Raw genomic sequence first — 27377 nt, 5'->3', positions numbered from 1 at the left:
ACGGATTTTGAAAGGCTTAGCTTTCTGATTGATATGAGGCTGTAACATGCTTACCACATATCTCGCAATTAAAGGCAAGTGGTCCTGATGTAGAATCTTCTCTCAGTTGAGCTTACGCCTAACGTACTATTCTGCTTCTGCAAATACAAATTTGCTGCAAACCACAACGTTATTGAGGTTTACTAATACTGTGTAGGCCTTGCAATACATTGAAGGAGAGTAAAATATAATTCATATCATTGTTCCACAGCTGTCAAAATTGGGGCACCAAGAGATGAAGTGATTTATATAAGGCCATACAGAACTGACAGGAGAGCCAGGGTTGGGACGCAGCTCTTGGAAGTATGACATCTAGCTTTCAACATAAGAATGATAGCACTTGAAAACAAGGTCAGCATGAGTAGCTATTTTACAGCCTACAGGAAAGCTACTATAGTCCTGTGAGGAAAATAGATTCAAGTTTCATATGGGGCGTTTTGTAAGGGGGTACTGCACATATCACTGATTCTTAGTATTCATTTATTACTCCTTCCCTTTGATGGTCTGCATCCTTCTCTTCTCCTTGTGCTAGTGTTCTCAAATCACAAACAATTCCTTCATTGTTTACTTAGATTTGTACGGTGGTAATACCTAAAGACCCCTCTCAGGATTGAGGCTGTTAAAGCATAGTCTAGGAAAAAAAGGCAACGTTTACTTTCATAACATGGTCTTTGTGAATGGATATTTTATGTTTACATCCAGGGTACCTTTATTTTCCTGATTCCAAGTCTCAAGTGTAATAAAACTTGACAGCAAAGCCTGAGTTCTGATTTGCAGCAACTATGACTCTTTGAAGTATCGGTTTGATAGAATGGAAAATATCTGTGTATTCAAAACTTTTTCTGGAACTGCGTCAGGTCCCTTCTAAAGGTAATTCAAAGCAAATACTGTCTAATCACTTCAGCAGTATGGGTTTTGAAGGCTGAAAAATATGGATGTGAAATTTGCAGCTCAAGACCAGCTGCAGCTGGTCTTTCGAACAGTAACAAAATAGAGTATGTCTATGAATTTGCTGCATTTGGCTGTTAGGCTTTCAGTGAAAAAAAAAAATCAGGCAAAGAGCCGGTGAACCACAATAAAATGTCAAACTGTTCCATATTTGGAAGCTGCTAAAGCCAGAAGTAATATTTAGGATGAGATCACGGAGTGCTGACTTACAGCTACAGAGAGGGGTAGAAAGCTTAAAAGCAGTGGAGAATAAACTGAGAGATAGAAGGTGGAGGAAACGAAATTTTAAAGAGTTTTGGGGTTTTTTTTCAAATAACTGAGTGAAAAAAAATGTGTAGTGCATCTAATTCTACTGAATGACATCGATCTGACTAGCTTTGGGACTTAGATCACAAGCCATTCAAAACCTGATATAGAACGTATCTCAGTGGTGCGGATTTGCTCTGTGTTGTCTCAGTGATACCCTGCACAGCTGAACTAAAGTGACAGTGCCTACGGGCATCCTATTTACTCTCTGGCTGTTCAGCTGGAACAGCTGATGACCAGAGACAGGGTCTGTGGTACTACATGAACAAATACAGATACACAGAGAATGTCCAGGGCAGCAGATGTAGCTTACCAAATACAGTAAGAGTCAGGAGCAGGTTCCTGTGGAGCGACTGGCAGAACTGCACACATATGTTCCTGGATCTGTGCTCCACTGGACTTAAATGACTTTCATGCATCCGTACTTCTACTTGCTTAGGCATATTGTTGGCACTAGAACAAAAAAATGAAAATCAAGTAAAACTTATAGTATAAGATGCCAAAAGTGAGAGGAAAGTCTGGATTACTTCCATCATGTGTAACTGGGGAATCTGATGCTTATTCCATCATTTTCCACATTTCACAAACACTGAATATTTACTACTCTGAAGAAGTCTCTGAAATGACAACGGTTTGCCCTTCTAAAGGTGTAGCCTTTGAGGTATTTTTTGCAGTTATCTCTCAAATGGTGGAGATGTAAACAGAATTAATAACCTGGACACATCATCCCAACTGTTTCATGGACTAAACTATTGGTGTTGAGGTGGAAAATTCACTTTCCCAAAGATCATGGCTGTCTACTTAAGTAGGAGAGATGGCTGTATAACAATGCAGGAAAATGCAGATTTTAATACTTTATTTAATTCCAGTTCAGGAAAAGAATCTAAAATGAGTATTTATTTGCAAAATAAAGTATTCCAGAATGTTGCCTAATTTTCCCAAAACGTTTCATTTCAACATTCACATTTTATTGTAATTTAATCAGAATGCTGAGGTCAAAATAATTTTTTTCAACTTGGCTCTAATGAGACTTGAACAACTGCCACTGAAAATTAGTCACAAAACTACACATTCCCCAAGAAAACCTTTGATTTCATTGAATTGGCAGTGTTCAGAGGAAAAAGTTTTTTTACTAACTCGGGTTTATATTTGAGTAGGTGATATGCACATGAGTGCAGGACTTCGAAAGCCATGCCTCTAACTTTCTCAACGACAGAGAAATCATTAGCAATAGACTCCCTTTGTATATACAAAATATTAAAATGTACTTAAAACTACTAAAAATACTACTACAAATAAAACATACAGTTTTCCTAGAAGTTAAGACTGTCTACTTAAATATAAGAAATGGGTAAGGAACAAATTTTTTTTATTGGCAAGAAAAATATCTATTTTGAGATCTGGTCTTATGCCAGGGAGGCATAGGACAAGATTTTAGAAAAAGGAAACCAAATCTTCCTCTACAACAGTAGACTGAGGTCTACAGACCTAAACAGGTCTGAAAAGATATATAAAGTTCTGATGTTCTTAGTCCTAAACCATTTCCAGGAAATCAAAACATTTTTTTTTTGTTATATATAGTATAGCTTCTTGTCTTCACAAAGTTTCTCAACAGAAAGTTACAATTAGACCCGTAATAAGAATTCAGTGATTTTGATGCAAATAGTTCCATGTTTTTCCTTGTCAAAGTGAAATTTCTTTCCAATATACTCGTTTGTTAAAAAAAAGGCACCAGCAGAAAATGCATTAGAGGATACTCTTGTCATTTTTATTTTGTGCCTTTTTAAATATTCTATAACAATGGTTGCAAAAAATTGTACTGCTGATGGTGGAATAGCAAACAAGAACATCAGTGCACATTCTGACAGCTTAAATGTGAGGTATGCCTACTTCTTGAAGATTTATGAATGCAAGTATCACAGATACCTAAGGATTAGCCAGGGGATAATGCGCACAGCAGTTATTTTAGGAATTATGAGAAAGATGAGACAGTGTCTGCAGTTTTCATGCACGTAGGCCACAAAGCCATGAAATCACTGGTGGAAGTGTGCCACAAAATCAAGGCACTTGGGATCAAAAATTTGCAGTTGAGGATTGCATCTATTTTCACTTGCACTCTGAACACAAACGTATGACTTGTTTAGACCTATTATTTGTTACAGGTTTATTATATATTCTTCTAAAACTTTAAAATATGGACAGCTGATATTTAAAAGAAATCCTTAGAGGCTCTTCCATTAGCAAATAATTAGGCAGAACTGGAATGGATCCGCAAACAGAAGCACTTTATGATGTTATATCTTTCTAGGATTTTGCCGTGGGCTAGGGTTAGTCTAGCTTCCTGGACCCTTTCCCTGATGCCATACCTATAGCTTCATACGGTCCAAAGGAAAGCCACCTCACAAATCTGCTTCCTCAGCTGTGGGCCTTTTCTCTAACTCACACAGAATAGAAGCATATCATTCCCATGACACCACTGCTGAAATAAGAAGCAGAAGCAGGCCTCTGGTCCTGCTATTGTATACAAGACTTATTTCTATTCCCATCCATTTCTAAGTGACAGGATGGTGTTTGCTGGCCATATCCCACTCCAAGTCTGGTCAGCATAGAAACAAAGATTCAGGAAAGGAGGGGATGGTAGGCCTACTCCCACCACTGCAGTGACTACTTCAGGATTATACCCCAAGTGAACCAAAGCCAGCCGTGCTCGAGGTGGTCAAACAACACAAAGCTTTTACATGACAGCAACTATCTTCTAAAGTTCAGCCATGTAGAATGTAGATATCCAAATACCCTCTGACAAGAGAAGGAAGTGAGGACACAAAGCTCTTTAAGGACATTCCTAATTTTCCAGGAACTTAATAACATATTGTGTGCTTCCCTCAAGTGCAAAATATGGGGTTTACATTCTCTAGCTCTTCATGATTGCAAATGAACCTTCAGCATGGACTGAAATTCTGATTGGTATGTTTTTTTAAAGAAAGAGACTTAATACTAAAATATGCTAACCATGCAGATCTGTTACAAAAAGCATTGACAGATGAATATCATCACATGAAAAATGGTACCACAAAGGACAGTAATCTAAGCATTTGCACTGTTAGCACTGCTCTTAGCAATGAGATTTTTATCACCAGACCAGAGACAAAGTATCGTTCCAGGCTTTTGAATATGTTGCAGGGGGGAAAAGCTTCTTGTGTAGCATATGAAAATTGGTATTTTGCACCAGAAATTTTCTATCCAATTACTAGAAGATGAAAATCTGTTTGACCTCTGCATCATGGAAATGAACTTTTGTCTTATGGACTAAGTAATCCTTCCTACACTGTTTTTGTGCTTCTATTTGCATCTTGTAAATGATATTTAGCTCCGGAAGAATGCATAACATTTTGCACCTGAAACCTGCAGTTGCATAATGACATAACTGCAAGAAGTTGCTACTGAAATCTTTCAAAGATGCACAGATGTCAGCTAGGGCAGAATCAGGGTCCTTATGGACCCTATTCCCCTGCATCTGTCCTACTCCTCTGCTGTCTATCACTGAAATAAGTGCATGCTTACATGCACAGCTTTCTCCATACCGTGAAGGCCACAGTGCATGAAAGGACAGGGCTTAAATAAGTATAAGGCCTTCCTGTGCTTCAGATTTTCTTGCTGAAGTTAAAAATTAATGCGTAACAGAGTGGAGCTTGACTGCACCCCAATTCATGGGCACTGCTGGGACTCAAACGCAAAGCCAGAAGTGTACCACAAACATGAGCACCTCCTACATAAATGAACACTGCTAATATAATCTCTATATTAATGGTACCTCTGTACATAGGTAAGTATCACAAAACAGTGCAGAATGCATTTTAGCAGCTGTGATCCTTCAAACATGCAAATGATTATCTTGGTTAAGTAAATCATTGTTCCACTGTGCTGAGCTTCTATGGATATTCAAACAAACAAAGCATTCTGAATGCTCATCTGAAACCCATCAGAGCAAACCCTCTTTTAATCTAACTTGACTGAAGCCAGAGCATGATAATATAAATTAATTCTGCTCATTATTTTCCTATGTCATTATCACAAGCAGCCAAACAGCTAAACTCCAAACTAGGCCCACAGAGAACTGTAAGAACTGAGACCTTCAAAGAAGATAATATTTTCTGGCAACTACAGGCACTTGAAAACATTGACAGGACTTATTAAAAAATTAACCAAATATTGGAAAATGTGTAGTCACATGAAATAGCACTTCACATGAAACACCACATACGAAGAGCTAGACATACATGGTGGCTTTTGAACGATTGAGTATGATCTTCTGCCTAGCCCAGGGTCACCTATCCTTCTCCCTTCTGAGGCAGCACTTATCCTTAGAAAAGGAGAGGAAGACGTCTGAGCTCAGAACATTTGATTTTTATTCACCTTCAGAGAATACAGAAGTGTCTCAAAGGGAACATAATTTGTATTTTCACCAACTTCAAATACACTCTACTCTGCCAAGGCACTATCTAAGTTCATTAATAGAAATTAGTATCAGAATTAACTGTGATTTTACTGCCTTTTAAGCAAAGAAACAACCTCTTGCCTGAATAATCAAGTTAGCTACTTGCTCTTTCCACTGTTCCTCATCCCCACAGCGTGCACAAGGTACAAGAAAATAATCTGTCCATAAGCACTTGATTTTAGATTATCTAAATATTTACACTTAGTTTTGCATATGAGATATACAGTGCTATATGAGATAATCTGTTTATCTGCAATTTTTAAGCTGTAGTCTGTTTCTTTTGCAGATTGCTACACATAATGCTGGCAAAATACAAGAAAGCAACTTATTAAAACACCAAGGTTCATTGGGAATTTTTGTTCCTATTTCCTCCCAGAATTTTTCTTAGGTTTTATTTTAGATCCCTCTGGGAAAGTCTGCTGTTCTGTTTCTTTTCAACTGCTTCTTTCTTTCTTGTATTTCCACTGAAGTTTCTAGGTCTAAAAGGTTGGAAAAACTGTTTGCTTCTTTTCCTTGATTATCAAATATAATTCCTTTCCTCACAAAAGTTAAGGGTTAGAAATTTACACAGAGCTTGAGTGATAATGCCCTTTTCAGTCAGTTATTGAGAAAGAGCTCTCCATCTCCCAAATACTCACCCAGTTTAGCATAAACCTAGAGTAGAGACTAGAAGGGAAAAACTAATCTTTCTTCTAAATGAAAAATATAGGTAAAGATCATAACAAGACTAGTAAAGACAGATGCCGTGAACAGTGTAATTTAGCAGAGACCATGTTTAATCTATATAAGGCATTTCAGCTGTGTCAATTAATCAAGCAGGTAATTCTCAGTATGTCTGCTTTGGTTAGTATTGCCTGGAGATTAGTTGGTGTTTTGGGGCATGGTGAGCTCTTTAGAGAAGTTCTTATTACCATAGCAAATGGTTATTTTAGAGTAGGACAACAGAATGAGGATGATCCTTTTTTGGGGGTCTTGCAAAATAGTTCTTGGAGGTTTATGAAGGGTTATTTAGTAGACACACAGGGTTTCAGCAAAATATTTAGGAAGGAGGTCCCTTCCAACCTGGGATTCTGTTAAACAGTATTTTCTTCATAGAATACCATGAATAAAATACCAGGTTGTTTTGTAGCAGTTACTTCAATCTAGGTAGCAAGACTTTCTTGAGAAAACAACCTCGAAGAGACTGACTTCAGTTTCAGTTCAGTGTCTAAGAACATCTTTTGAGCTAGATGTTTGCTGTCAAACCAAACACTGCTCTCTTCTGAAGCAATGAGTATACAGCAGGCATAAATATCCATACGTCATAAGTTGCTCCTAGGAGGGCTGGCCTCTTTAAGGGGTGGGGGGAAAAGGGAGGAGGAGGGGGGGATAGAAAGTTTAAAAAGTTGAGCTAGCTTTCTTAACCTCAGAATAAAAAGTGAACAAGCTGCAAATGTCTTCTTGCCAACCACCTAATACCCAGACAGGTGGTTCAAATGTAGTCACAGCTGAAAAATCATGGCAAAAATGGTATCATGAAATTTGGTGCATAGTAATCTTGGTGAATCCTCACTGATGAGCTCATCCTAGCAATCAGTGCAATTGCATGGGAGTAAATGAGTGGTTAATCTGCCCTGAATGATATTTGTTGGCAGCAAGGCTTGGGTCAGGGTTGTATCTCTTGCCCTTTCCCTGGAGAGACAGTGTAACACCAATGATTCAGGATCACATGCTCTGTTCATGACAGGGAAATGGAGTATGGATCTGCTCCACTCTACACGACCAGTTTACTCCTATCCCATATGTAGGAAAGGGTCTACTCTGGTTGCTAGATAAAAGATGAGTGACTAGAAAAATTCATGGAACATCACCAGCACAAGAGGGAGTTTACTAGCTGGATGTGAGGAGTCCAGACTTCTGCCACAACTCTTGTGAAATTAGGGCTCAAGAATCAGCTTACCAAGAAACTTCTAGTTTGAATTGAAATAGAACTGTTTGCTGTTTGAATTAATTATATCAAGACAACTGCTGATGAGTTTCTTTTGGGACACAGTCTGGGACTATACTGTTCCACTATGCCATGGCATGTGCTGTAGTGTGGGGGTTTATTTTCTTAGATTAGATATATTTTTCAAACAACAGTGGAGCTGTTAAAGCTCATCATATGCAGCCACAATTTAACAGGCCATACAGGGTAAACAGATAAAATACTATTATCGCGAAAAGTATACATAAGCTTTGGCATCACTCCTGCTATGTGATGTCCAGGTGTTAAATGTGGTACTTTACATCAATAAAATATTCTGGTCAGGTCTCAGCCTCTTCACAAAAATAATTTAAAAAATCCAACAAACAAACACACAAAACTACTACAAACAAGAGTAACATAAGCTTTAGTCTGCATTAACAAGGGGTTTATTTTAAGCCTCTTGCTGCCACTAAGACATTCTATTGAATTTCAACTGCATTATGTAGTTTTTTTCTTGTTAATTGTAAGACATTAATGAATTCTGAGTGGTGATATAGTCATTTACGATGGAGACTGATTTGGCCTAGGGACTGGTATTACAAGCAACACCTTGAAGCATGACTTGCCTTTTCGCAGTGGGAGAACTTTTCATCTTGGATCATTTTACAACCATGTTGTTTCCTGTGAGTTAGTATTTAGTATAAATTCTGTGATTTTAACATAATCATATGAGCAAGTTTAATCATAATCATATTAGGACAACCAGGTGATCAAGCCCAGTTGGTATGGGTTTATGAAAGGCAGGTCCTGCTTGACTAACTTGATCTCCTTCTATGACAAGGTGACCTGCTAAGTGGATGAGGAAAAGGCTGTGGATGTTGTTTACCTGGACTTCTATAAAGCCTTGACACCATTTCCCACAGCATTCCCCTGCAGAAACTGGATGCTCAGGGTTTGGACGGGCGTATTCTTTGCTGGGTAAAAACTAGCTGGATGGCTGGGCCCAAAGAGTTGCGGTGGAGTTAAATCCAGTTGGCAGCTGGTCACAAACGTTGTTCCCAGGGCTCAGTGTTGGGGCCAGTTGTGTTTAGTATCTTTATCATGATCTGGATGAGGGGATCAAGTGCACTCTCAGTAAGTTTGCAGACAACACCAAATTGGGCGGGAGTGTCAAACTGCTTGAAGGTAGGAAGGCTCTGCAGAGGGACCTGTATCGATGGGCCAAGGCCAACTGTATGGGGTTCAACGAGGCTCAGTGCTGGGTCCTGCACTTGGGTCACAACAACCCCATGCAAAACTGCAGGCTTGGGGAAGAGTGGCTGGAAAGCTGCCCGGTGGAGACGGACCTGAGGGTGCTGGTTGACAGCTGGCTGAATGTAAGGCAGCAGTGTGTCCAGGTGGCCAAGAAGGCCAACAGCATCCTGGCTTGTATCAGGAATAGTGTGGCCAGCAAGAGCAGGGAGGTGATTGTGCCCCTGTACTTGGCACTGGTGAGGCCACACCTCGAATATTTTGTTCACTTTTGGGCCCCTCACTACAAGAAAGACATTGAGGTGCTGGAGTGTGTCCAGAGAAGAGAGCAACAAAGCTGGTGAAGGGCCTAGAGAACACGTCTTATAAGGAGCAGCTGAGGGAACTGGGGTTGTTTAGTCTGGAGAAGAGGAGGCTGAGGGGAGACCTTATCGCTCTCTACAACTACCTGAAGGGAGGTTGTAGCGAGGTGGGGGTTGGTCTCTTCTCCCTAGTAACAAGCAATAGAATGAGAGGAAATGGCCTCAAGCTGCACCAGGGGAAGTTTAGGTTGGACATTAGGAAAATCTCTTCACCAAAAGGGCTGTCAAGCATTGGAACAGGCTGCCCAGGGAGGTGGTGGGTCACCATCCCTGGAGGTATTTAAAGCCATGTAGGCGTAGTGCTTAGGGACAAGGTTTATTGGTGGACTTGGCAGTGTTAGGTTTATGGTTGAACTTGATGATCTTAAGGGTCTTTTCCAACCTAAATGATTCTATGAGGCTATGATTCTATATTTAAATAGCTGACCAGCAGCATCCTTACTGAACCTGCAGGGAAAAGTGGTCTGCATGAACCCCCTCCTGTCTCCGAATTAGTTAGTATTTACATGGATCTCTTCTGATTCTTTAAAAATATTGTTCTGTGAGGTCATTTAGAAAAACAAGTCTTCATGATTTACCTGAGTTTGCCATCTTTGAACTTAGGCTCCATTTGTTTGTATTTTTAAAACCCTATTAGAATTGGCAGGAGGTTTCTGCTCACTAAATGCTTCCTTTAACAGTTTCTCCAGGTCTTGAATCTGGCTCAGGAAGCTTAATTGTACAGTAGAGGACGGGTAGCATAGAGGCCATTTGAAAGCAGGAGCAAAGGAAAATGAAGTATAACATGACACAATTTTTTTACAAGCATGTGGTCATTTTTTACATAGCTATCTGGGTCTTTCCACAAATACCTATCACCATGGAACAGAGACGATTTTTTTTTTTCCCTGGTGTTTCTTTATGTGTCATTGACTAACGTATTGACTCATGTATTAACTGCAGCAACACATCTGAACAACAAGAAAGAGAAGTAAAGGTGATAGATCTGCCAGGCAGGGAGAAATTGTTTTCTACTCACAATCACACGTCCTGTGTATGTCCACATACGTGGCTTTGAATAATCTCTTTAAGACAGATTGCAGTGCATGGATAAAGCCTCTTCCTGTGCAAGATTTTTCATATTAACTTGCAACTTAGATTTTATATAGCATTTTATGGCTTATTATATGGAAAAGAAAATGAGTCCCTACGGACCAGTTGAAAGTTCACTTTTCATGGAACCCTGCATTATAAACCACATGAAGCCAACAGATCACATTGAATAACATTGGTTTTGTTAGAAAGTAGATAATTGTATTTTACATAAACAGGTATGTAACTGCATACCTAGAAACACTTTGGGAGTGTCAGATAGGCAGGGGAGAAAGCAATCAGGATAACACCTAGGTGTTTGAAAGGAAGACAGATGAAAAATTCTGCAGTAAATTCCAAAACTGAGATCTGTTACACCAACTCTCTACACACCACATGGTGGTCTTATGGTAGGAAGCCATGGGAAGCTTTACAGGTATCCTTCCACCTGGCAGCCTTGAACCCGCTGGCTGCAGGACCCCACAAAACAGTGCCTTCAGGCTTCTCTTATCTAGTCATATGAAAACCTGATTTTAACACCTCAAAGAGAGTCTGTGTCAGACTGTCTGTGTGTGGGCAGGGTTAACTGACTTTCTAATTCAGTGGCATGACAAAGCCTGACACAAAGAGATTAAGTTACAGTTCCTAAGAATAAAGCCAAGGTAGTTATCATACAAAACAGGTGTCCCATGAACTTCCACAGTCCTTGGCAAGGAAGATCCCCAGCACTTTACTAGGGCAAAAGTTTTAGTGATTGGAAATCCACTCCTCGTAGAAATATCTCAAAGGCCCAAAGGTGCTTCTTGCTTCTGCACATGCTGACCAGTCTACAAAGCAGAGTGACTGACCAAAGACTTACGTTATGCTCCTCTCCTAGTGAGCACCTCCAGCGTGAAATAATGTTGCCTTGGTAGAGATTAGCTGTTGTTTGTAGGAAGCCATGATTCTATGGATACTAGGATTATAGTTCTATGGACACTAGGAAAAATTTCTTCACCAAAAGGGTTGTCAAGCATTGGAACAGGCTGCCCAGGGAAGTGGTTGAGTCACTGTGCCTGGAGGTATTTAAAAGCTGTGTAGACATGGCACTTAGGGACACAGTTTGGTGGTGGACTTGATAGTGTTATGTTAACGGTTGGACTTGATGATCTTAAAGGTCTTTTCTAATCTAAATGATTCTATGATTCTAACACAAAATTTGTAATATAGCTCACATTTTAGGGCTTCCATAATCCATATATCCATATTTGCCAAGTCCTGTGATTCATACCAGCTGAGGTTTTGGCTGAGAAGGGGTTAATTCTCCTCACCGTGGGGGGTCGGCTACCTTTCCAGCTTCCCGCGCTCTGCCGCGTGGCGGGGGGGGGGGGGGGCTGGGAGGGGCGGGGCCGTGGTGGGGGCGGCTGACCCCGACTGGCCAATGGCAGGTTCATTCCATACCATGTGACACCACGACCAGTATATTGAGGGGGGGCAGTGGCAGCGCGGAGGCGGCGCGGTGTCGGGTGGCTGCGTCGCGTGCGGTTTGTTTCGGCGGTTTGTTCCCCCTCCCCTCCCTTCCCCCCCTCCCAGGGCTTTGCGCCTCTCGTTGTTCTCCTTTACATTGCATTTCTGTTGTTATTTCTTTTAATTTTAATTATTAAACTGTTCTTACCCCAACCCATGAGTGTTACCCTTCTGATTCTCTCCCCTATCTACTGGTGGGGGAGTGAGCAAGCGGCTGTGTGGGGCTGAGCTGCCGCTAAACCACGACGGTCTTTTTGGCACCCAACATGGGGTTCAAGGGTTGGAGATAATAACAGCTGCTGGTCACAGCACCATGTTGTCCTTTTTACAGTTGGTGTTAAAGATCGATGTTGGTTTGTTGAGTCTGCTGTGATTAGTAACGTTTTGCCTACAAGATTTGTTATACAAACACTCATTTTCAGCTTTATCTGGTATTTGGGGTTTCTGCTGAAACCGCTACTGTGCTTTGGATACCACCTTGTTGAGGCAATTAGCAATTATACCTCCTCCTCTGAGAGATTTTATATGGAGGAAATACAGAATAGTACCTTTGCAAGTTTGTTCTATGATGTCTCTGCCTCTATTACAAAAAGGTTGTTGTATCTTGAACATCCTTGGGTGGTTAAGGTGCACTTATTGTTAGTTTTTGGGCATGTTGTTTTGGTTTTGACTAAGCAACTTAAGGATATCACCCAGAAATCTGCCCCGAGGCTTGATAGTTACAAGTGGCAGGACATGTGGGATAGCATGGGCAAATACCTAGGGCAGTGGGCACCCCCAGTGTTTTGGAGTTTCACCCCCGAACAAGTGCAGAATCCTAAAAAACTAGTAGAATATTTGGAGAAAGTATGTTGGGCACTCCAGAGAGACACAGATCACTGCAACATGCTGGGGTCTGGCCCATGCATACCGAGCCCTGCTCAACAGTATTCAGTGCCCCCAGGGGGAAGAGAATGTCTCTGGATTGAAATGCAAAGTGACTGGCACTGTAGACAATCCAGCCCTGACAACAGGCACTGCAGCCACTCAAACCCCCACAACAAGTACTGGAGCTGGCTCAGAAAATAAACCCGTACCAGTATCAGTTGCCCCCATACACAAGACAAAATATTGGAAGCGGACATCAACTCGTTTAGAACGAGATGATGAAAAAGCAGGGCCATCACAGGGAGAGGAGGAAGAAGTCATAAATGAAATAGAGACCACCCAATCCCTGTCCTTGAGCGAGTTGAGAGATATGCGAAAAGATTATAGCCGTCGTTCAGGTGAGCACATTGTCACCTGGCTGCTCTGATGCTGGGATAATGGGGCCAGTAGCCTGGAACTAGAGGGAGAAGAAGCCAAACAACTGGGATCCCTTTCTGGGGAAGGGGGCGTTGACAAAGCAGTTAGATAAAAAACACAAGCCCTCAGCCTCTGGAGGCGACTCCTGTCTGGAGTGAAGGAAAGGTATCCCTTTAAAGAAGATGTTACATATCGCCCAGGAAAATGGACAACTATGGAGAAAGGCATCCAGTATCTAAGGGAATTAGCTGTGCTTGAGGTGATTTATGGTGACCTGGACGACCAACAGTCACCCAAAGATCCAGACGAAGCCGAGTGCACACAACCCATGTGGCGGAAGTTTGTACGGAGCGCACCATCTTCGCATGCAAACTCATTGGCAGTGATGTCCTGGAAAGATGACGAGACACTAACGGTGGCAGAGGTGATTGATAGACTCCAGGATTATGAAACAAATATCTCTTCCTCGCTCGTCTCTGCTGTGGAGAAACTATCCCAAGAGGTCCAGCAACTCAAAGAAGATCTGTCCTACTCCCCACCTCGACAGAGTAGTGTCTCAGCTGTTAGGAATAAGCGTCCTTTGGCTCAAAGAAGGGGATACACACCACGGGCCACCCTACGGTTCTACCTGCGTGACCACGGAGAGGACATAAGGAGGTGGGATGGCAAGCCTACCTTGACCCTACAGGCACGTGTGCATGAACTGCAAGGAAGAACAGTCACTCAGGGAGGCTCTTCCAGGAAAGCTGCTGCTCCAGTTTCCAGTGAGCAAGTCCCCAGACAGAGGAGCAGAAGCACTGATTTTATTTCTAAGTGTAATAGAGGGACTCCTGATTCACATTTACAGGAAGTGAGTTGTGAATGCCACGATCAGGACTAGGGGGGCCCTGCCTCCAGCCGGGTGGAGGAAAGGGATAACTGGGCTTGCTGGACTGTGTGGATCCGATGGCCTGGCACGTCTGACCCACAGGAGTATAAAGCTTTAGTGGACACCCACGCACAGTGCACCTTAATGCCATCAAACTATATAGGGGCAGAACCCATCAGCATTGCTGGAGTGACAGGGGGATCCCAAGAGCTAACTGTATTGGAGGCCGAAGTGAGCCTAACTGGCAATGAGTAGCAGAAGCACCCCATTGTGACTGGCCCAGAGGCTCCGTGCATCCTTGGCATAGACTGCCTCAGGAGAGGGTATTTCAAGGACCCAAAAGGTTACAAGTGGGCTTTTGGTGTAGCTGCCTTGGAGACGGAGGAAACTGAACAGCTGTCTACCTTGCCCGGTCTCTCGAAGGACCCTTCTGTTGTGGGGTTGCTGAAGGTCGAAGAACAACAGGTGCCAATTGCCACTGCAACAGTGCACCGGCGGCAATATCGCACCAACAGAGACTCTCTGATCCCCATCCATAAACTCATTCACCAACTGAGGAGCCAAGGAGTCATCAGTAAGACCCACTCACCCTTTAACAGTCCCATATGGCCAGTGCAGAAGTCTAATGGAGAGTGGAGGCTAACAGTAGACTATCGTGGCCTGAATGAAGTCATTCCACCATTGAGTGCTGCTGTGCCAGACATGCTAGAACTTCAGTACGAGCTGGAGTCAAAGGCGGCCAAGTGGTATCCCACAACTGATATCACAAATGCATTCTTCTCAATCCCTCTGGCAGCAGAGTGCAGGCCACAGTTTGCTTTCACATGGAGGGGCGTCCAGTACACCTGGAACTGACTGCCCCAGGGGTGGAAACACAGTCCTACCATTTGCCATGGACTGATTCAGACTGTACTGGAACAGGGAGAAGCTCCAGAACACCTTCAATATATTGATGACATCATTGTGTGGGGCAACACAGCGGAAGAAGTTTTTGAGAAAAGAGAGAAAATAGTCCAAATCCTTCTGAAAGCTGGTTTTGCCATAAAACAAAGTAAGGTGAAGGGACCCGCATGAGAAATCCAGTTCTTAGGAATCAAATGGCAAGATGGTCGTCATCAGATCCCAATGGATGTGATCAACAAAATAGCAGCCATGTCTCCACCAACTAGCAAAAAGGAAACACAAGCTTTCTTGGGCATTGTGGGTTTTTGGAGAATGCATATTCCAAATTACAGTATGATCGTAAGCCCTCTCTATCAAGTGACCCGGAAAAAGAATGATTTCAAATGGGGCCCTGAGCAACGACAAGCCTTTGAACAGATTAAACGAGAAATAGTCCATGCAGTAGCTCTTGGGCCAGTCCGGGCAGGACAAGATGTAAAAAATGTGCTCTCCACTGCAGCTGGGGTGAATGGCCCTACCTGGAGCCTCTGGCAGAAAGCACATGGGGAGACCTGAGGTCAACCCCTAGGGTTTTGGAGTTGGGGATACAGAGGGTCCAAAGCCCGCCATACTCCAACTGAAAAAGAGATATTTCCAGCGTATGAAGAGGTTCAAGCTGCTTCAGAAGTGGTTGGTACTGAGGCACAGTTGCTCCTGGCACCCCAACTGCCAGTGCTGGGCTGGATGTTCAAAGGAAACATCCCCTCTACACACCATGCAACTGATGCTACGTGGAGTAAATGGGTTGCACTGATCACCCAGTGGGCTCGAGTAGGAAACCCCAGTCGCCCAGGAATCTTGGAAGTGATTATGGACTGGCCAGAAGGCAAAGATTTTGGATTATCACCAGAGGAGGAGGTGACACGTGCTGAAGAACCCCCACTGTATAACCAACTGCCAGAAAATGAGAAGCAATACACCCTGTTCACTGATGGCTCCTGTCGCCTTGTGGGAAAGCACCGGAGATGGAAGGCTGCTGTATGGAGTCCTACATGACAAGTCGCAGAAACTGCTGAAGGAGAAGGTGAATGGAGCCAGTTTGCAGAGGTAAAGGCCATCCAGCTGGCCTTAGACATCGCTGAAGGGGAAAAGTGGCCAGTGCTCTATCTTTATACTGACTCCTGGATGGTGGCAAATGCCCTGTGGGGCTGGCTGCAGCAGTGGAAGCAAAGCAACTGGCAGCGCAGAGGCAAACCCATCTGGGCTGTCACATAGTGGCAAGATATTGCTGCCCGGGTAGAGAACCTGGTTGTAAAGGTACGTCCTGTGGATGCTCATGTCCCCAAGAGTCGGGCCACTGAAGAATATCGAAACAACTGGCAGGTAGATCAGGCTGCCAAGATTGAAGTGGCTGAGGTGGATCTGGACTGGCAGCATAAGGGTGAACTATTTCTAGCTCAGTGGGCCCATGGCACCTCAGGCCATCAAGGGAGAGATGCAACATACAGGTGGGCTCGTGATCGAGGGGTGGACTTGACCATGGATGTTATTGCACAGGTTATCCACGAATGTGACACATGCGCTGCAATCAAGCAAGCGAAGCAGGTAAAGCCTCTGTGGTATGGGGGACGATGGCTGAAATATAAATATGGGGAGGCCTGGCAAATTGACTATATCACACTCCCACAAACCCGTCAAGGCAAGCACCATGTGCTTACAATGGTAGAAACAACAACTGGCTGGCTGGAAACATATCCTGTCCCCCACACCACTGCCAAGAACACTATCCTGGGTCTCGAAAAACAAGTGCTGTGGCGACATGGCACCCCAGAGAGAACTGAGTCAGACAATGGGACTCATTTCCGAAATAACCTCATGGACACCTGGGCCAAAGAGCATGGCATTGAGTGGGTGTATCACATCCCCTATCACACACCAGCCTCTGGGAAAATTGAACGGTACAATGGACTGTTAAAAACTACACTGAGAGCAATGGGGGGTGGAACATTCAAGCACTGGGATACACATTTAGCAAAAGCCACGTGGTTAGTCAACACGAGGGGATCTGCCAACAGAGCTGGCCCTGCCCAGTCAGAAATCCTACATACTGTGGAAGGGGATAGAGTCCCTGTAGTGCACACAAAAAGTATGCTGGGCAAAACAGTCTGGGTTCTTCCTGCCTCAGGCAAAGGCAAACCCATTCGTGGGATTGCTTTTGCGCAAGGACCTGGGTGCACTTGGTGGGTGATGCGGGAGGATGGAGAAATCCGATGTGTGCCTCAAGGGGATTTGATTTTGGGTGAAAACAGCCAATGAACTGAATGGCACAATGTGAACTGCTGTATAATATTGTGTGTCACCTCTGTGTTGTATCAATGATATCATAGCACAAGCCTCCCAACCCATGGAAGATAAACTGTGAAACAAGCCATGCAGCAGTGATAGAATGACGCCTGACTCGGTATGCAGCAACCCAACGCCACACACACCATCTCTCCCACCCTGAAAGACTGATACGACAGATGGAGCCCAGAGTCATGGACTGGGTGAACTCAATGGACATTTTAATGGACATTTTACAGGGAAGGTCCATGAACTAAGGGAATGATGTCTGTGTATTATGTTAAAGGATGGGAAGGGGAGGGGTGGTGGTTGGTGAGTTTGTATTGGATCGTACGGGACCTGGGCAGGGTGTAACTGGTATGGAATAAGGGGTGGAGAATGTGCTGGTTTTGGCTGAGAAGGGGTTAATTCTCCTCACTGTGGGGGTCGGCTACCTTTCCAGCTTCCCGCGCTCTGCCGCGTGGCGGGGGGCGGGGCTGGGAGGGGCAGGGCCATGGTGGGGACGGCTGACCCCGACTGGCCAATGGCAGGTTCATTCCATACCATGTGACACCACGACCAGTATATTGAGGGGGGGCAGTTGTGGCTCGGAAGCGGCGCGGCGTCGGGTCGGCGGGCGGCTGCGTCGCGTGCGGTTTGTTTCGGCGGTTCGTTCCCCCTCTCCCCTCCCTTCCCCCCCCCCCACCCCTGGGTTTTGCGCCTCTCGTTGTTCTCCTTTACATTGCATTTCTGTTGTTGTTTCTTTTAATTTTAATTATTAAACTGTTCTTACCCCAACCCACGAGCGTTACCCTTCTGATTCTCTCCCCCATCTACTGGCAGGGGAGTGAGCGAGCAATTGTGTGGGGCTGAGTTGCTGGCTAAACCACGACAGCATGGACTTGAACTTTTTTTTAACAAGTCTTTAAATTTGGCACTGACTTATTTATGTGAAGCTCTGGCTCTGCCTGTTTACTATCTCTGCTTTTCTGATCCTGAATCTCAAGCCTAATCAACCTAAACAAGCAAATCCTACAAAGACACAGTAAAGATTCAGATTTACTCCAAATTTCAGACCTTAAAGGGATATCAGTTCTTTGCAGAAGAAAGGCTGCCCGTTTGTTTCTTGTTTAGAATAAACAAGGTGCATTTCTATCTACAGGGATTGTATTCTATCCATCATCCAGAGCCTAAAGCAAGAAAGTTTGTTTTAAACCATGCAGTATAGTACCTACCATAAAGATAATTTATTTATGTAATGATGCACATGTGGAATATCCTTTTTAACTGACAAATTTCTGATAGGGCTTTATAGTGGTGTAATAGCCTGGGAACTTGCATGCTTCATTACCCCAGAATTATGTACTGAGGCTGAGATGAAGAGTAGTAGAATGAAGGATGAATCATATTATTATGGCAAAGGATAGCATAACGATGTGCTTTGTGAAAAAAAAAAAATCTACTTATATGCTCAGAAACTAAGACAAGTAAAATCATGATCTTGCATTTGCTGGGTATGCCAGGTAGCACAAAGAAAAAGGCTATGACATGACTGGGGATTAACGTAGTTTTCAAAGGCACTGAGCAATGATTAAGCCAGTGAGAATGTGACAAGATCAGAAATGCAGTAGCTCCTAGACATGCTGGCTAGAGACAAAAAGGAGTAGAAGTGTGTGTGGGGTTTATATAATTCAGAGTAGTTCACAGAAAGGCAGACTGAACAAGGAGCTCTGATTGAGATAGTAAGAATTAATTTTATCATGAAAATGGGAAACAAAATGCAAGTTCTCCTTTGAATTTATTTCTTGAGCAATGGCTCCTGAAACACTTTTTCCTGCATTAAATTCTCACAGGTTTGTCACTGAAAGCAGCTACACCAGTGATTTTGGACCACATCGCTTGCAAAGAACAAGTTTCTAGTGGCCACGTAAACCTCCATAGCTGAACTGGTGCATCAGAGGTCTACAAATAAGTAAGTCTTAACTAAATCCAAACACAGTTATTAGCATTCATCTAAACACTGTCAGGGATAAAAAGACCCAATCTTAATTGCTTAATTTTTTTCTCACCAAATCTGTATATTAACCATTTATTAACAACAGTATGATAGGTGTCAACAAGCAGAAAAAAAAAAAAAGAGGAAAACCCTCCTTGCCTCTCCCGTAATGACTGCTGTTCTTGGTATCCACTTCAAAAGTTCCCTATAGATCTGATAGCAGCATAGAAGTATGCATCAGATGAATTAAGAGTCTTATTAATGCTGTGCTGTAATGAAGTGCTGTAAACTTCCAGGTGATTTCAAGAAATACAGCTCCAAAGTATCTTTCAATTGAAAATCTTGACCACAGATACTGCTTTAATCTGCCAAGAGAAGTTCCTTCTCACACCAAATCTTCATCTGCTTTTCCAATATGCTCTAGAAGCTATATATCCAACTAGTTCCTTCTCCAAGTACTAACAAACTTTCAGTTTGCAAATGTTTTCTGAGAAGTGACTGGATAGTGCTGGGTTTGCTATACACATTCATCCAGAAAATCTAGAAAAATTAAGATGGGGAAAAAACCAAATCAGAGCTCCTCTCTGACTTCCAGTGGCTACAGTCTGAGATAGCTGACCCTTCACATTTTCAGTATTTTCCTCTAAACCTTGCAAAGGGCACAAATAGATCCAAGTTTGACTAGACTTCAGATAGCAAACAATTCACTAAAAAATGCATTCAGTTCCATGGGATGTTTGTCAACGAGCCAGCACATAACATTGAATCCAGCACTAATTCTGTTCTAAAACATTTCTCAGTGCTTTCTGTGGGGGAAATCTCTCTCCAGAAAATATTGCGTATAGGGTCAGAAACTGTTTGCACAAAGAGCAACTACTAAGGAGACTACATGAAAACAGTTGAACCTTCTATGCAGAAAATGTCAGAATTTGGATTAGTGTATAGAAACTCAGTCCCAATTTGCTCCAACGTACCCTAACAGATGTTAATTCTGCTTTGACTATAGATAATGGCGTTTCTCAGCTGTTCTCCAAAATCTGACTTACAATGAAATTCTAAACAACCATAAAGCTAATTTACCACTGCTATCTCTGAGTGCCAGAAACCTCTATGAAAGTGTAGAGATCTCATAGCATGACATACAGACTATATTTGTTCATCGGTACAATGTTATCTCACAAGCTGAAAGACAAAGACATTTTAAGCTTATTCTCTCATCATATGGCATATTCTATCTTAAAATGCATCCTGTTCAAGAAACTTCTAGTCATTCTTTACTCTTACTCATTTTGTTATTTTTTCTCCAGAGTCCCTACTTCTCTTTTTATGCCAATACACTTTTATTATAGCCAGACATTCAGATTGTTTTAATCACAACTACTGCTCCGACAAAAATTGCTCTGCTCATGTTCCTTAAAAACAGTCTTGACAAAAATTACTTGAGCTGGGCCGTGAAAAAGCAAATAAACTTACTTTTTAAGACATACTAACTTTCTGTAGTATTTTAAAGAGATTATAGAAATCAAGTGTAGCATAAGAGAATCACTTGTGTCATATTATTTAGCTGTACAGCTCAGCATGCTCCTTGGAACAGCACTTATGATCACACACAGCAAGCTTTGATGAGTGCATGCCATCTGCTGGAACCAAAAAATCTTCTTACAGAGGAAATCCTAAAAGGCAGCAATAATTTTCTCCCAGTGTAAAGCATCTTCTTCATTGTCTCACGTGCCTTTGTAATTAGGGTTTGAAGCCTTTTTTTTCATACTGTACCTATTTTTAAAACAAATGAAAAACAGTAGTAAACATACTGTGACCACATTCTTGGGAACGGAGGGAGAAGTTTCCTATTCACATGGACTAGGAATTTATTCTAGTAGCTGTATGCAATGGAATAGACATTCAGATAAATAGGTTGCTCAGGTGATCTGTTTGTATTGTTCCCTCCTTATCAACATATCAGAGATGTCTGCTAGGAAACTCCACACAGAAAACCAATGGTATTAAGATGGGAGCTCATAAATACAAAATAGCTTTCACAAAGAAGTGTATATTTAGGATTATGGGCCTGAAGATGGATGATTGGGTTCTTTTCTACCTTCTCTATTATTCATGTGATGCCCTCAAGGCATGCACCACTCCATCAAAGGATCTGCCATTGTCTCCCCCAGGTCTGCTTATGCTCATTTTATAGATGCAAAAGAGTTGAGAGAATTTCAGCGCTGGCAGGAACATGATTATTTTTGGCATTCCATAAGTCTCTGTCCTAGCAGGAGATTTCTTGGACATTTTATTTTTGCTACTTATTTACTACTGTTCACTTGCCTGTAGTATAATACTTTGGGTAGCCTTGGTTGAACGACTTCAGTGGTGCCTTCTTAGGGAGATGCTCCACCTCAAGACAAAGCAGCACAGTTACTATACATGTGTTGAAGACAAATCTTTATATCCAAAAGTTATGAGGCTCAACAGCACGATGCATTACTCTGAGTTGCAGCAGCTGGTTTTCTGCATGACACAACTACTGTCACTGCATGAGGACACAATAGCTTCTGTGAAAACTAGGATGGCTTTTCTAACCTTGGCCAAATTAAACCACAGAAACTTGAATTTTTCAAAGTTAGTGGAAATTTAAAAAGGTTAATTTTCCAAATTATTCTGTGCTCCTCAACTTAACAGCTTTTAATATCAACATTGAAGCAGGTCAAACTAAAACTAGAGGGCTCATTTAACCCAGTTTGAAATCTCTGACAGTGACCAGCTCCAGATACCCAGGACAAGACTGTAAGCCAAGCATGTAGCACAGTATTTCCCAAAGTATTGTCCTGGCATTCATCAGCCTGTAGGCTGTGGATTTCAAGTGTTATCTGCACATAAACTGTAAGACTTCTTCAACAAAAAGTTAGAAAAATAAATTAGAAGCACATATCCCATGTAATCTTTCCCATTCTTCTTTGTGAGACTTGTAATCCAGACTGCTTAAGGAGAAACTGAGTCTGAGATGGCATTAGAAACCTTTGTATAACATGGTGTACAAGAGAACGCTTGCAGAGTTTTAGCTTGAATTATGCTCAGTTGCATCTCAGATCATAAATTACAGAATGATCTTAACCCCAACCATATTTACTATGTCTATGTTTTCCATGGTGAATTCCAAAACATATTATGTAAACATCATCTCCAGCAGAATGGTGACATATTGCAGCATGCTTTAGTCCAAGAATAAAAAGTCTAAGCCACATAATGAACTCCCATGAGCTAAATCCTAAGGCTTTTATTGAGTTTTTACTGAGATTTCTACTAAAGTCACTTGACTGTTCACCTAAAGTTGGAGCTATGGAAAATCTCATTCACTTTTAGAAGAAATTATTGCCAAGAAATAATAAAAAAAAGAGCACACCACTAAATGTCTAAGCAATGGATGTCTTCAAGTGAGTTTGAAAAGGGCTAGTAAAACTGGGAGAAGCATGACACCCCTCAGTGTTGACTGGCCTGTCCCTGGGCCAGTGTGGGAGTAAATACACAGAACTGGAGGCTCACTTTACAGCACACATCACACCCAAACACAACCTTCTGGTCTTTTAATTTATTGAATAGTGATCTTCTGGGACACAGCTGTGTGTTAACTCAGCAGCTCTTACACACGTCCTTAAAGTTAAATATATGTTTATCTAGTTGACTGAACTGGTCCCTGACCAATGAACTGCAGGAAGATATAGCCCTAGAATTTACTAGGCTATTTCTTGTTAAAAAAATCTTACAATAGAATTGCAAACTGAAAGCAATCACTGCCTAAATAATGATCAAGGGAAACACAGATGTTTGACTAACGGCTGTACGTATCCTCGATCTTTTTAATGCTGACTAAATGCTAGGCTTCTAAGTACTTAGGGACTTGGAAGCCAATCTACTTTAAAAGATTGTAATGGTTTTTTCATTATATGCAGATCATCTAGAAAGTTCTGACTTCTAGGACTATGGGAGGCTTTAGCTTACATTGCTTTTATTTATTGCATTTGTATTTTGCTGCTTGAAAACTTTAATAGCAAAGGACACTTCAAACAATAATTCATTGCTATCATATTGCCGTTTGTAGGCAGAAGTGAGATGAAGTCCCAGCTGGCCATACCACTTCTGACTCCTGGCACTCTCACTCAAGCTCTGGCTGTCAATACAGTGTACCGTGGGTGCCCTCAGTGCGAGCCAGTAGATATTTTGATCATTTACATTTACAGTTTATTCCTTGTCAACAGAGTTTGTTCTGTCAAAAACAATGAAGTGAGGAAGCAGCCACGATGGAAACACTAAAAATATGATGGACTAGATAAAGCTGTGGTTGTGCCCACATTCTAGGGAGAGATAATGCTCAGCTTAGGCTGAATTTGTAAACAGGCATAGACAAGATCATGTGCTGAAGTTGGGATGCAGAGTTTTATAGCACCTTACAGCACTTGCATGTTGCTTTCCAATTAGCAAATAAATCTATATTAAAAATCCACAGGGTACATGACTTAGCTCTGTATCACTGCAGACTAAACAGTACGTGCTAGTTGAATTGTGTGTCTTCAGCTAAGTATTTAGTATACAGACTTAAGTGGGAAAATTTGACACTTTCTTTTGCTTAACAAACCTAATTGAAGAAGCATTCTCTTCAAATGCTCTTTGAAATGCTCTTTCAAACTCTGCTGCCCTTTCCATGTATTGAGCAGTAACAATGGGTCTGTTTAATCTCTGGTACTTTTCTGCCTGATCAGTTAACAGGTGACACCAATCAAAGGACACAAGTTTATACCACTGAAATACTTGAAAAGCTCTGGGAATTAAAAACCTGTGATCGTGCATTTGTGTGTCTTTGCTCAGGCATCATGGAGTAACTGACTTGAACATACCACATATTTTTGTTCAGTTCTCTTCCCCGCTCTCTTTCTGCCCAGCTCAAGTCTCATACACTAGCCTTGCTACTTTCTGATTACTTAAAACTACATATTTTCATGGTTGTATTTATGGCAACACAATTAAACAGGCCGGTCTTGCTATTTTTGAAATACTTAACTCAGTTTCTTCTGCTGTTAACGCTTCTTCAGGCCTTGGTGCAGCCCAAATACCACCCCATTGCTCTGTGAGTGGCGGGAGGTCATTACCCAAGCAAGTGTCTCCCGTGACCATATGCCTTTCAGTCACTGGACCCCTCATATGGCACTGGTCACAGTGTGTTTAAAAATACACAAGTGTCCTTGAGGACGTTTACACGAGCACTGTGGCCATCCCCAAACATGATGTGCAAGCTCCTTCAGTTGGTGGAAAGCAGCAGATTCATCAAAATCAAAATGTTTGCCCCAGAGAAAATCCCAAAGGATTAACTTCTTGAAAAGGCACCCTCAGCATTTTCTCTGACCAATTTCTCTCCCTGTCTCTTGTCCCCTTCATCTGTCCCCATCCCTCTCCTCCACGGTAGCAGGTGGCCCACCCCTTCCTGTCCCCCACCACCTGCCCGCAGAGGAACTCCGGCTGTGCCGTGCTGCACACACAGGCCAACAACCCACTCCATTAAACCTCAGGCTCCTCTTTACCACTGACATAACCCTGGCAATTCCCCAGGCTCTCCCTGGTCGCTGTTTGGGTTGCAGACTGATAGCCACTAAGGTCTCTCCAGGGCGCAAAGTGATACATTGGGGGCACAGGCCAGCGCTGTGCCAGCTGAGGATAGACCATGCTCAGTACTGCCAGGATGATGCTCAGACATTTCCTTCAGGCGGCTTAACCTCCTCTTATTGAAGGCCATGCTACACCCATTCAGGTACACACAACCCATTGTGAATAAGTAATAAGCCAAAAACTACCCAGAGAAATAGAATAAATATTCCTGAATTAGCAAAAAATCCCCTTACTCTCTCCATGACTAATTCTCTCTATCTCTGTAGTCAAATATTTGCATCTTGCTCACCATATGACACAAAAAGTTCCCTAGCTAACACATTCATTTAGATTCACTGGGACATGCTCTAGTAAGACTTGACAACACCCTGCAACCCAAACCTGGCCTTGAACTTCTCTGAGAAAACAAAGCATTAGCCCTGTTCCAAGATTGCCCTTCCCACTCTGTCGTTCTTTGCTTTTCAATTCTTTCACATACTTTCACTTTCCAGGTTCCAGAAGAGAGACTTGAGAGCCACAGGAATCTCTTGGCAATGCCTGAAGAAGCTGGTTCAGACTAAGGAGCTTCAGCAAATATCATCATGCCAGTTTCCTTCTACCTAAACCCCTGAATTATTTGTGCTCATGCATCCACTGTTAGCTCACGCATCCCAAAGCCAGACAGAATGGAGGTATGAATTTTCCTGCCTTTGCCTATTTTGGCCTTATCTACATCAAGCTGTACATGGAGCCTGAATTCTGCTGGAGTTACATCGCCTCCTGCAAGCCTCTGCATACAGTAATAACTCAAACAAGCTCATGCCAGAGCCTGTTACACAGTTTCCCGTATTGTCTATATGAAGAACTAAAAACATTATTCTGATTGCTCTTCTTCCTCTTACACACCACTTGGGTTGAAAACAACTTGGCTTGTTATCACGCTTGCAGGAAGTGTGCTACAGATGGCCTGGGAAGATAAAATGCACACCTGCACTAGCAGCCGATCTACTTTTAAACTCATTGAAAGGGAAGTTGGTTTGCTTTGTTAACACAGTATTTTTCTAGCACAGACACATTTTTGTTAAGCATGTACAGCCCAGGTTTGTTTTTACATTCAAATAAGGTTTATCTGCATGTAGCCTAAAAGAAGAGGAGGGTTGGGAGAATTCAACAGAATGTTACTACATTTTTTAAGGGTAAAACAACACAGTTGACATCCATCACTCATCCATTAGACACAGGTGAAATATTGCATACACTTTACAGCCCCTAAAACTGCTAAGACACTCATATCTGACTTTCCTGTTGCTAAAATTCTTCTCAAAGTGTACACAGTCTGCTCAGCCTATCTTCTGTTAGCTAACAAGATGCCATCATTACTCCTGGAAATTTTATACCCTTTACTTTGGTTACGCCTTGCAGGATACAAATTGATAAAGGACAAGCCTACACCTGAAAGGCATAGGCCAATTACTCTTTACCAGGAGAAAGGATGAAACAATGTTTTTTGAGTACTGCGCAACTCTTTGACAGAGGTTTCTTGCACCTTTCTCAGGACCATGGGCTGACATCAAACAACAATTTAAGCAGGTACAGTAGTAAATAGGCTTCCTAAAATTAGAGGGCTTGTTGGCGATAAAATTTTCCTTCTATTATTTTCTCAAAACAAGAGCAAAGAGAGTATTTTACAGTTCACCTTTGTACTCTGGGATTACTAAGGCCTGCATAGAGCTATCCTACAGTAGCTCGGGCTTCTTTTCTGTGGCTACAGTTGAGGCCTATGCTGGATTCTCTATCTTTGAGGAAATAATCTTTCTCTGACTTCTTTGCCCCTGTCCTCCTCTCCGCTCTCAGATCCTGCTGGCAATTCTGGCTTTTGCACAGTTAAAGCGCTTAAGCAGTTTAAAGAACTTTAGTGCAGCATGTGCATACATACATGTATAATACCACATTCTCTCTCTGCTTTCGGTAGAGGATGCACTAAAAGTGAAACCCCATCTAATTTAGCACACAGTCTGTACAGGGAAGATTTTGCTGTACCCCAGTGTCCCCCATATTTAAGCCATCAACATTCTGGAAGGAAACCCTGGCAGACCCGGCGGGATTATTCACAACCTTGCCAATTTGTATTGCCATTTATATTAGTGCGAGGTAGATGCAAACCGTTCCTGGGTTCACAGCTCTCTGTAGGTTTACCCTAGTGACACCATTTTGCTTCCACTGTGCATTCCCTGAAGCCTTACTGTGGACTACAGCAACCAACCTCTGTGGACTCTAAGAGCATCCACATCACACTAGATCTGATGCATTAGAGCTTTTCCTAACATATACAAAACTCCCTCAGAAGTACTTTGTACTGTCACATATCAGGAAACTACAGAGAGGAGAGGAAACTATGCTAACCTAAGCCCTTGCATCTATCCTTGATGCCAACAGGTTCTGCCCTGATTTTACACAATTACCAT

At 42.4% G+C, this 27377-nt stretch overlaps 1 protein-coding gene across 5 annotated transcripts in view; it reads right to left on the bottom strand.

Moving 5' to 3' along the window:
* The window catches only part of SLC1A2 (solute carrier family 1 member 2), a 107434-nt gene that overhangs the window by 37791 nt on the left and 42266 nt on the right, over nucleotides 1–27377 (bottom strand). For all 5 annotated transcript variants that reach the window (XM_064452348.1, XM_064452347.1, XM_064452346.1 and 2 more), the window contains one exon: nucleotides 1607–1746. In XM_064452348.1, coding sequence (XP_064308418.1) covers nucleotides 1607–1746 — 140 coding nt within the window. The remainder of the gene's footprint in view (nucleotides 1–1606; nucleotides 1747–27377) is intronic.

The sequence above is a fragment of the Phalacrocorax carbo genome, chromosome 5, assembly GCF_963921805.1.
Source record: "Phalacrocorax carbo chromosome 5, bPhaCar2.1, whole genome shotgun sequence".
Classification (NCBI taxonomy): Eukaryota; Metazoa; Chordata; class Aves; order Suliformes; family Phalacrocoracidae; genus Phalacrocorax; species Phalacrocorax carbo.
Note: the sequence above shows the minus strand (reverse complement) of the source record. Positions and strands in the feature narration are given on the sequence as shown.